Source organism: Leopardus geoffroyi, chromosome B3, assembly GCF_018350155.1.
Source record: "Leopardus geoffroyi isolate Oge1 chromosome B3, O.geoffroyi_Oge1_pat1.0, whole genome shotgun sequence".
NCBI lineage: Eukaryota > Metazoa > Chordata > Mammalia > Carnivora > Felidae > Leopardus > Leopardus geoffroyi.
In genome coordinates this window covers 17,776,831-17,789,177 of record NC_059337.1, presented here as the reverse complement: position 1 = coordinate 17,789,177, position 12,347 = coordinate 17,776,831, and the positions used below count along the sequence as shown (strand labels likewise).

The following is a 12,347-nucleotide window of genomic DNA, read 5'->3' as shown; positions in this document are numbered from 1 at the left end:
TGGTGCAAAGAGGAAAAAAAAAACAGATGACAGGATGAACCACTTTATACACATCCTATTGCTAACATACAGATCACGCCGTTGCTAACCCTCAACTTCCTACTACTAGTAAGAGCCTTTGCAACTTCCAAGCATTAAGAGTTAAGCAAAGAGGAGAGTTCAAGATACAATTAATCCTATTCCCCAGAATGGCCATGTGAAGCCTTTGGCTATGTTAAGTGGAGCTCTTTTGGCTGTTTGGCTTCACAGAAGCCAACAAGAGCGATCTTACGCACAAAGCCTATGAGCCGTAAGAATACAGCTAGTAACTGGGATACTAAAGAAAACATAGAATGTCTCTGCCTCCATCTTCTGTGTATCTCCTTCCTCTTTCTTTCTTCTTCTGTTTCCCAGTCCGTGTGCCTACTTCCCAGTGCCTCACAAGATTACACAGCATTGTGCAACAGCCCAGAGAGAAAGAGAGGTTGATTTTCTTTTTCCAATTTCCCTGCTCTCTCTTATTCTCTTTCCTTGCCCCTCACCAGCCTCTTCTAAAATTCCCAGGATGAGAACTGTCCTGCTTGGGTCAGGTGTACAACACCAGGACCAATCAATTGTAGACATAAGGCCACGTCACAAGGTAGGAAAATGGCCGGACACGCAATCTAACAGAATGGGGGAAAGAGACATCCCAGAAGATGAATTCCAGTCCACAAGGCCACCACTACCATGTGGGTATTGGCAGACAGCTCAACAGAATCAGCCACTATGAGTCATGGATGTGTTTGAGAAACTGGTAGAAACACTGGACCTTTTTCATAACATGTACATAATCGCAGATACCAAACTGTGTGCAAACTACATGGCGTTCATAAAACCCCTATAATCCATTCTTAGGTCCTAATTTTAAAACTCTATATGCATCTAGATTTTTCAAATGTTTTAGATTTTTCAAATATCGGTATAAAACTTTTCAAATTTTAAATACTGAATACAAAATTATATTCAAAGGTTTTCAACCACAACAAATACACATAATGAAATGTTAAGTCTTTGAGGAAATGTGACACATAGAAGTTTATATCATACATAATAGCCAGGACTGGGTGGAGCTAACAATCAAATATCAAATGATCTCTACTGTCATCAAATGGAGATAACATGGGAGCCCTCACATTTTTTTTTAACTACACTTAGAATATTTCCCACTGTATATGACCAACACGATCAAACACTGGGGGACACATACCTAGCCCCATTGCCATTCAAATCATAACACTCGCAATTACCTCATAAAAAGATAAAGTGAACCAAATAATTAGTAAGATCTAGTCCACTGCTACTCATGATGGCCTAGAATGAAAAAAATCTACATATGGCTCAGTCAAAAGTTTCTATTCAAAATACAGCTATTACTGTATGTAATTTTACTCAAAACAGGCAAAACCAAACATATACAACAGAAGAGAGCTCTGGAAACAAAACCAGAAATAAATGCTTACAATCACGCAACAGGTGAAATATAAACTAAAAATGATATGAAAGCAGTCCAAAAACCTATACCCTTCACCGGTTATTAGGAAGCAGTCAATGATATCAGTAGCACATCCTTAATCTCCAAGAGTATATAATGGAAGGAAATGACCACATTCTACCACAAAATGTTCTTATATTACAGGAAAAAACAGAATAATAGAATATAAGGAACAATGGTTTAACAGAGAACTGCATTTGTCATATGCTCCTTAAATTTATATAAAAAAGGACTTATAAGTACAGTATTATATTCATGTATTTTGATTCTACAATAGATCTTGTAGAAGTTTCATATATGAGAGTATGAAAACCCGAAGTATTATCTTTACTGATACATTTCCCAGGCAATCTCCAAAAGAGAATCTAATTTCCTGAGTATCTGAATATATAAACTCCTTGAAAGCTAGAATGATAAAACACCACTGAGCCCGATTACATACAATAAACTCTAAAGGAAAAGATCAGATTCCTACACCACATTAAAATTTTTTGTATTAACTGTAACTGGAAAATGTAAGACAGTAATTATATAGGGTTAAAGAATTTCTTAAGCAGAGTCAACTGCTGTACTCTTTTTGTAAATATTGAGCCTACATATTAAGGCCAGCATGTAAAGTCTAAAAATTAATCAGTTATAATGCTTCACTCAGAAATTTTTATATTTGAAAACCTTTAGAGAAGGTGTCTTTTATATCACAAAGAAATATTACAGATTTTTTCATTCATGGATTAAACATGAGTAGTTTTTAACATTCTCACATGACCCTGAAGTCCCACAACAGGTAGTAATTTGTAATTCTGGTTGAGTCACACATTTCACCTGGATACACTAAGAGACTCGTTGGTGTTCCTGAGTTACTAAGTAGAAATAAGCCTCAACAATGTGACATCTGCCTTTTTCTCTGCTCATTCTTGAATGCAAAGTAACTTCCATATAATACCTAAAGCACAAGTTAAAAAAAAATTTTTTTTACATACTTCATCTTTTTTTTGTTTTTTTAAATATGGAAGATGACATATGGCAAAACTTGCAAATGTATGGATTCACAAAGGAAGGTCCCTGGATGCTCCCTACAAGAAAGTCACGGGGTTTAATGGTAGCTCAGGAGAATGCAGAATTTTGGTACCATACTCGGGCACATCACAATCTAAGAGGATATTCAGTAGGCAGAACTGACAATTAGTCCCAGGACTCAAACTTAAATTCTGCTGTGAAATTCTAGTAAGATTTATTAAATCAAAGTTAATGTACAACAATTACCTCACTAGAGAATGAGAGAAAACACTGTACGTATTTCCTTTTTGGATACTAAAATGATTACATCATGCAAAGTTCATCTGAATTCTCTATGTAAAATATTCTGAACTGAATTACCTTTTTGTACAAATATTTCGCCAGGGCAGTGACTTGACGGGGCACTGACTGCAATGCATAATTGTAGTAAATTGTAGGTAAAAGCATAAATGCCACCTTCTCATGTCTGCATCAGGGAAAACTCCCTTAAACACATTTCACCCTTAGTTTCACCTTCAAACAAACGGACCACCTCAAATCCTAAATATACCCAAAGCCCACTGCCTAGACACATAGTGAGAAACAGGCATAACAGATTTGTAAATAGGCAAGAAACTACTTCGTGCTATAGACTATGATTACCTGGAGGTAGGAATTGCAGTTGGTTATTAGCTAATCGAAGATGACGTAAAGCTCTCAGACGACCAATTTCTGGGCAAACAATTTCTAAGGCATTGTCACTAAGATCCAAACATTGGAGTTTTACGAGAGATCCAATGGCTTCAAAAAGAAAAGAAAGGTGAAGGGAAAATTAATTTGACCCAAGTGTTATGACAAATCTTTAATGCAAGTACTACCAAATTAAATATTTTAATAGTTAATATCCCTGCCTCTGTTGCTTGCAAAATAGTAAAAACATAGATCTTTTAATTTAATCAAAACTGCGAACTGAATTTACTAATTAGGGGAGACAATCTTTGAAACTAACAAGTTAAAGATGCTTTATAAGTAAAATTCCCTAATACACCAACCAAAATTTGCTTTACTATTATAAAGCAAAGCTTAAACTATGGTTATGTCGTAACTAAAATTGGAGTGCCCTTACCTTCTGGCACCACAACTATGTTATTTGAGTGAAGGTATCTGTGGGGAAAGAAGAAAAAAAAAAACGGAGCTGTTATCATTCAGTCCTTTTGCTAGATAACCATTTTGTAAAATGCTCACTTAGAAATTTATAAAATATAAAGGGACCAAAATGTTCTATCATACCCCAATCTAAGTGCATGCCATAAAGCACATGGTCATCACAGATAATTAATAATATTTTCAGAATGGTATTTTATGCTGGAATGGCAAATATTAAACCTATTTACTGATTTAAGTTGTTATTTTAAAATAAAAGCATACACAATAGATGTATTTTGAGTTATTTTTTAAACTGACAAATTACTAGTTTTACAAAACAAATTACAAATTACAAAACAAATTACTAGTTTTTCTAGTTCATTTTAAAGTATTCGGGTTTTCAGAAAAACACCTATTGTGTAAAGAAAAATCAACACTTATTATGTAAATGAAAATGCAACTTTTAATTTCAAATGGAAGACTTACAAAATAAGCAAACCAAGGCTATTTCAAGCTAATATGCTGACAGAGAACCAAGAATGGAGAGACTAAATGCTGATCATTTACAGTATCTGTCAAAATACTCAACTGTCAAGGTACATAATTTATTTCACAGCAAAAGGAAATCTCATAAACAAGAATCAAATTCTTTTCTTAAAAAAGAAAAAAAAAAAAGGTTATCCGGCTGACAAGTCCAGGCAAGCCTAAGTAAATAACTTTTCCCACTGAAGTATCTTTAGCACCCTCTGGTGGAGACTTTATGCAATCAGCAGCAGCCTGACTCAGAACAAAACAACAGTGACAACTGGAGATCACATAGTAATAATTTTAAAAAATAAATGTATGGGGCGCCTGGCTGGCCCAGTTGGCACAGCATGCACCTCTTAATCTCAGGGTTGTGAGTTCAAGCCCCATATTGGGCATGCAACTTAGCTACATAACATAATATAAAATGTTAATATAAATAAATTTGTATCACTGATTTTCAGAGAACTAAATTTTTTTGATCTTTTCAAAACTATCATTTTATTTACTATGCCTCATCAATCAGTCTTCATAAAGTATTTTTAAATTTAATTTTGAAATTTTCTTCTACATTATTAAACCTAACATCAAAGGTTAAAATGTCACTGACACAAAATAAGACACAAAATTAATACATTTAAGATTATTCCATGCTGCATTTAATAAATTCTGTGTAGGTACTAACCTGCTGGGCCTAACACATGTTAAACAATTATACCATTCTATGATATTTTTATTCCTTGCTTTGTACGTATAAACTGATTTCACATTTTAAAATCCATATTCTTTAAACATTAATTTTAGGAAGGAATTCCTAACTGCACTCTCAGGTGACTCTAAAAATTCTTTGAACTAAAAGACTCTATGTAAATAAGTACGCGCACACACATACGTACATATACACACATTTACATTTGTTATACAAAAGCCAGAGTGCCTAGACACCAAAATAAAGAGACAGTTGATTTTCAGTTACCCACAATACATTTGCCTCAATTTCTACATATGCAAAAGGATCCTAAAATGTCGAAATCAAAAGATGAACCAAAGCACTCAACATCATGAATGAAATCAAAAGGTGTATTTTAACACATTAAATTTATCTACATTAAAGATGTGGTCTACAGTAAGAAGAGAATGTTCCCAATCCTAAGTACAAAATGTAGGTGCCCAGGACCATCCCCCACCAAGTGAAACACCATCTCAACTCCTCAAGTTATTGTGATGTGCAACTGATAAAGAATCATCACTGGTGGAATGGATTAGAGAGCGAGCTCTGGAGCCAGAATGACTGCATTTCAGTAGCCATGTGGCCAAACTCAACATCTCACTTTCATAATCTGTAGGAGCAGAGAATAGTAACACCAACAACATAGGGATGTTGTAAGGATTAAATAAATCAATAAATGTAAGGCTTTTAGAATAATCAGAGTGCCATGAATGCCACTGTTACTGTTGTTATACAGTTATCATGAGTCACCTGTAATCAAAGGTTCAACAATTTTGAGTCACTTCTCTTTACTTGCTTTTTGTAATTTCAAAGTAATTGAAATGTTGGAGTTTCAATGTAACTAGTTTTCATCATGTTCTCCTATAATGCAAGAACTTTCTTTCATTGCTGTGGGAATGCAAAACAGTACAGCCACTTTGGAAGGTGGTCTGGCAGTTTTTTAAATAAAATTAAATATAGAAGTTTACTTAATAGTATTATGCCAATGTCACTTTCTTAGTTTTGACAAAATTTTAAGATGCTAAAAACAGGAGAAAGTGGATGAGAAGTATACTGGAACTCTGTACTATCTTTACAACTTTTCTGTAAATATAAAATTGTTCCAAAATAAAAAGGTTGCTGATTAAAAGATCAGGACTTTTATTTCCAGCCATAATGGAGTAACAGGGACCAGATTTACCTGACTGCTGTAAGCAAAAAGAAAATTGGAAGGAATATATGACACAATTATTTTGATACTAAAAACATGAAATTAGGATTATGTTATCTGAGAGAGAAGAAACAAGGCAAGCCACACAAGATCCCTAGGTTTCTGCCTGGATGTAAAACTGATGGTATAGGACTGCGTCCCAAACAAAGTACGTACGTCTCACTAAGTTATGGAGACACAAGTCAGAATTCAGAGAAACCGAGGCAACTGGAAGTTGTGGGGTAGTGGGGTAGAGTTTGGGGGAGAGGATACTACAGGGAAGAAAATCCTTTAAAAACTGAAGGATTCTCTTACTGATAGCTGAATAGTAAAATGTAGCCTAGGCAAAGTAACTGAAAATCTATCTGCTAAATGGTCCACAGAGCTCACACCAGACTAGAAGGCATTTAAGTTCTGAGCAGCAAGTCTTATTGATTATTTGGCACATTCAAATCAGATCCTATAAAGGCCATGCCTTAGTAATAGGGTTAAATTACCACTAAAGTAGAGGTTACTCTAGACCTGTCCTCACAAAGTGTGGAGACAAACCATGAAAAGATCAAACTAAACTGCAAATAACCTCATGCCAGAATAAGGCAGCACAAGAAAAAGGCAGACAACAAAGTCTACAGACTCACCAATGTAAAACTTATAAGATCCAGCATCCAATCGAAAAGTAGTAGATATGCCAAGAATCAAGAAAGTGTGACCAATACCCAGGATTAAAAAGTCAATACAAGTAGATCCAGTATAACAGAAACAATAAAATTAGCAAACAAAGACATTAGAACAACTACAAAAAATATAGCAAGCTATTTAAAGGATAATATGAACACTGCAAGAGAGACGTTAAGGTATGAAGAAGAACCAAACAGAACTTCTAGAGATCAAAAACATAATGAACAAAGTAAAACAACTTCACTAGGTGGGATGAACAGCAAATTAGATACTGAAGAAGAAAATATTACTGACACTGAAGACAGAGAAATACAATTTGTCCATATTGAAGCACACAGAGACAAAAAAAGAAGGAAAAAAACTGAAAAGAGTGTCAGTGATTAAAGGAAAATACTAAACAGTGTAACAAACATGCAAGAGTCCCAGAAACAGAGACAGGAGTATAGAAATAAATATCTAAAGAAATAACGTCAAAAAATTGCCAAATTTGATGAAAATCATAGAAACACGAACTCAAGAAGCTAAACGAATGTCAAATATAAAGAAAAAGAAAGGGCGCCTGGGTGGCTTAGTCGGTTGAGCGGCCGACTTCAGCTCAGGTCATGATCTCACTGTTCGTGAGTTCAAGCCCCGTGTCAGGTTCTGTGCTGACAGCTCGGAGCCTGGAGCTTCGGATTCTGTGTCTCACTCTCTCTCTGCCCCTCCCCCTCTCGCACTCTGTGTCTGTCTCTCAAAACTAAAATAAATAAAGGTTAAAAAATTAAAAAAAAATTTTTTTTTAAAGAAAACCACAAGATACATCAAAATCAAATCCCTGAAAATGAGCATAAAATCAAAAATCTTCAATGTAGATAAAGAAAAAATAAATACATTACATACAGAGGAACAAATATAAGAATAACAGGAGATGTCTCTTCAGAAACTGTGCAAGCCAGATGATAATGAACATCATAAAAGTGCTGAAAGAAAAGAAAAAAAAAAGTCACCAAGAATTCTAATTCCAGGGGTGCCTGGGTGGCTCAGTTGGCTGAACATCCATCTGACTGTTGATTTTGGCTCAGGTCATGATCTCATGGTTCATGGGATCAAGTCCCATGTCAGACTCCGCGCTGACAGCGTGAAGCCTGCTTGGGATTCTTGCTTTCCCTCTCTCTCTCCACCTCTCCCCTGCTTATGCACTTTCTCTCTCTCAAAATAAACTTTAAAAATAAAATAATATGGGCTGTTTGTCATCTATATAAAAAAAAAGCATTTTAATTCCAGAAGATCAAAACAAACAAAAACTTTAAGACTATGAAGATGTTTGTAAAACAAAAACTGTAACATTTTCAGAGAAAAAACTAATGTGAGACTTTTTCTCACAGAAAATCTTCAGGGCCTAAGGCTAGACAAGGAATTCTTAGACTTGACACTAAAAACATGATCCATAAAAGCAGAACTGATAAAATGTAAAACTTTTTGCTCTACGAAATAATAGAAAGAGAATGAAAAGATAGGGGCATCTGGGTGGCTCAGTTGTGGGAGCGTCTGACTTTGGCTCAGGTCACATTCTCACAGTTCATGAGTTCGGGTCCCATGTTGGGCTCTACACTGACAGTGCAGAGCCTGCTTGGGACTCACTCACTCTCTCTCTCTCTCTCTCTCTCTCTCTCTCTCTTCTTGAAATAAATAAATTTCTAAAAAAAAAAAAGAGAGAATGAAAAGACAAACTACAAATTGGGAGAAAATATTTGTAAACAACATATACAACAAAGAACTGGTTTCTATAATTTGTAAAAAATAAAAATAAAAACCTCTTAAAACTGAAGAATAAAAATAAATCCAACTAGAAAAAGAGCAACAAATGAGTTTCACTGAAGAAAAGACACAGGTAACCAACACATACTTGAAAAGATGTTCAGTATCATTAACCATTAGAAAAATATACATTAAAATCACAATGACATAAAACCACACATCTATCAAAATGACAAAAATAAAAACTAATGGTAACACCAAATACTGGTGAGATGTGGAGAAACTGAAACAATACCTTGCTCGGGGAGAATATAAAAAGGTGGAGCCAACCTGGAAAATTATTTGGCAATTTCTTAGGAAACTACAAATCCAGAGCAAAAGTGAAAGAGTAAGGGCCTCCAAAAATTATTTTACATAAAATCAACAAGAATATTGGCAAAAATAGTAGTAAGACGCTTATGTACAAAACTCTGGAAACTAACCGAAGTGATACAAGGAGGGTTATATCTTAAGAAAAATGGCAAAAATCTCAGTAAGCACAGTGAGCTGTGTGAACTTTGGGGCATTTTCAATTCTTCTAATTGTATCCCTCACTCTCCACTCTGCAGAAGCATGGAAAAACAAAACAAAAACCCGGTCCACAATCGAAGTGAAAAAGCGGCAGCGTGCCTAGCACCTGAAGGGACAAAACCAGGTCAGCACTCACTCCCAGGGAACTGGCGTCATTTGACTTTGTCTCAAGGTTCCCTGAAAGGCCCCACCTGCAAAGCTCTTTTTAATTTGATCTGCCTAGAAACTTGCCCCCTACAAAAACTCTTTCCCCAGTTGAAACACATTATGGGCAATTGTTTGACTTTACACCCACCTGAGTCAATAAATAACAGCTGGTGCAAACAACAGACAACCAAAAACCTTAAATGGAAAAGCTGGGCAAGATGTCCAGAGGAGCTGTGAAAAGCTCTGGTGTATTTCTGGAATTCTAGAAGGTCTAAGGCAGGTCAGAAACGTGCAAATGCTCAGGAAAGAGGTGAAAGACTCTAAGCAATCAGCTCTGCCGAACTTGAGGCTCCTGCATAAGCAGGAAGCGCAGGATAAGGCAAAGTTGTCAAATGCCTGGCTGGGAGCTGAAGGCATGCCACCATACAATAACAGAAGTCCTCAGCAAAGACTGGGAGACTACTGGATTCAGGTAGCGAAGGAAATCTCTAATCTAACCATCAGGTGACCACTAAGGTAACTGAGCAGATAACTTTAAAAAAAAAAAAAAAAAGAAAAGGAAAGGAAAAGGAGAGGAGGGAACTCTTTCAACTCATTCTATGAGGCCAATATTACCTTGATACCTAAACCAAGGAAATCGCAACAAAGGAAGACCAAGGACCAGTTTCCCTTATGAATACAGACACAAAATTCATCAACAAAATACTAGTAAGCCAAACCCAGCAACTTATAAAAAGGATTATACTCCACGACCAAATGGGATTTTCCCTCATTGATGCAGGGTTGGTTCAACATACAAGCAAAAATCAACATCTATATTAACAGGATAAAGAAAAAAAAAACACATTCATCTCAGTAGATGAAAAAAAGACCATATGACAAAATCAAACACCCTTTTATGCTAAAAATACTCAACAAACAAGCAATAAAAGGGAATTTCCTCAATTACATACAGGGTACCTATGAAAAATCTATAGCCATCATCACACTGAATGGCAATAGACTGAAAGCTTTCCCCCTAACATCAGGCAGAAACAACACAAAGATGTCTGGTCTCACCACTTTTATTCAATATTCCATGTTACAGCCAAAAATAAAGCAAGAAAAAGAAATAAAAGGCATACACATTGGAAAGGAAGGAATGAAACTATCTTCACTGGCAGATGACATGATCTTGTATATAGAAAATCCTATAGAATCTACCAAAAAAAAAAAAATTAGAGCTAATAAATGAGTTCAGCAAGGCTGAGGGTAAAACATCAATATACAAAAACCAGGTGTATTCTTACATACCAGACAATGAGCAATTCTAATGTGAAATTAAGAAAAACCATTCCACGTATAACAGCATCAAAAGAATAAATACTGGGGCGCCTGGGTAGCTCAGTTCGTTTAGCGTCCGACTCTTAATTTCAACTCAGGTCATGAGTTCAAGCCCCATATTGAGCTCTGCACTGAGTGTGAAGCCTACTTAAAAAAAATTTTTTTAATTTTAAAAAAGAATAAGTTAAACTTAGGAATAAGTTTAACAAATTCAAGATTTTTACACTGAAAAGTGTTCGGTGTTCAAACACAAAAATGTTGAAAGAAATTGAAGACCTAATTAAATGGAAAGACATCTCACATTCATAGATTAGAAGACATAAGACAGCAATATTCCACATATTGATCTAAAGATTCAATACCATCGCCACCATTGATCACAGATACCTTTTTTTCTTCATAATTTGACAAGCAGATGTTAAAACTCACATGGAAATGCAAGGAATTTAGAAGAGCTAAAACAATTTTGAGAAATGGGAATAATGTTGAAGGAATCATACTTCTCAATTTCAAAACTTAACTATAAAGCTACAGTAATCAAGTTGTGTGCTACTGGCAAAAAGACAGACAAATAGATCAATGGAAAAAAATTGAGCATCCAGAAATATGCCAACATGTTCATGGTCAGATGATTTTTGACAAAGGTGCCAAGACAATTCAATAGGCAAAGGGTATCCTTTTCAATAAATGGTGCTGAGATAGCTGGAGTTGCATATGCAAAAACAGAAGTTAGGCCTTTACATTGCATCGTATGCAAAAATTCACTCAAAATGGATCAAAGACCTAAATGTAAGAGCTAAAATGATACAACTTAAGTAAGAAAAACAGAGGTAAATCTTCATAATTTTGGATTAAAACAATTTCGTAGATATGATACTGAAACACAAAATGCCAGATAAAAAATTATCAAGAAAGTGAAAAGATAAACCATGAATGGGAGAAAATATTTTAAAAGTATATATCTGATATGGTATCAAATATATAAAGCATTCTAATATATAAATATATATATCTCAAAAATATAAAGCACTTAAATATATAGAGCTATCTCAAATATATAAGGCATACAAATACATTAAAAAACTCTTACAACCCTACAATAAAAATATCATAATTTTAAAATAGACAACAGATTTGAATAGACATTTCTCCAAAGAAATATATAAACAGCCAATAAGCAAATGAAAAAAGATTAATAGAAAAATACAAATCAAAACTATGATATACCAATTCACACCTACTAGGATGACAATAATCAAAAGGACAGAAAGTAACAAGTGTTAATGAGGATGTGGAGAAGAAGTTAGGATCTTCACATACTGTTGGTGGAATTGTAAAATGATGCAGCTTTGGAAAACAGTTTGGCAGTTCCTCAAAAGGTTAAACAAAGCTAACAATGCAATTCCACCAGTAGGATAAACCCTAAAGAACTGAAAATACACATTCATATATAAACTTCTACACGAAATGTTCATAACTACATTATTCACCATAGCCAAGATGTGTGAACAACCCAAATATCTATCAACTAAAGAATGGATAAACATGGTATGTCCACAAAAAAGAATGCATTCTGAAACATACTACAACATAAATGAACCCTGAAAACATGCTATGTTAAAGCAGCAAGACCCAAAAGGCCACATACTGTATGATTCCATTTACATGAAATGTCCAGGACAGGCATAGCCATAGAAATGGAAAGCAGATTATTGGTCACCAAGGAGTTATTAGGGGGCTGGGGGAGGGGGGTATGACTGCTAAATGGGTTTCTTTTGAGGTGATGAAAATGT

At 35.0% G+C, this 12,347-nt stretch overlaps 1 protein-coding gene across 3 annotated transcripts in view; it reads right to left on the bottom strand.

Annotated features, from left to right (window-relative positions):
• LRRC28 (leucine rich repeat containing 28) overlaps positions 1–12,347 on the bottom strand; it is a 154,391-nt gene that overhangs the window by 116,455 nt on the left and 25,589 nt on the right. For all 3 annotated transcript variants that reach the window (XM_045448764.1, XM_045448766.1, XM_045448765.1), the window contains 2 exons: positions 3,636–3,673; positions 3,173–3,310 (listed from right to left, as the gene is read on the bottom strand). In XM_045448764.1, coding sequence (XP_045304720.1) covers positions 3,173–3,310; positions 3,636–3,673 — 176 coding nt within the window. The remainder of the gene's footprint in view (positions 1–3,172; positions 3,311–3,635; positions 3,674–12,347) is intronic.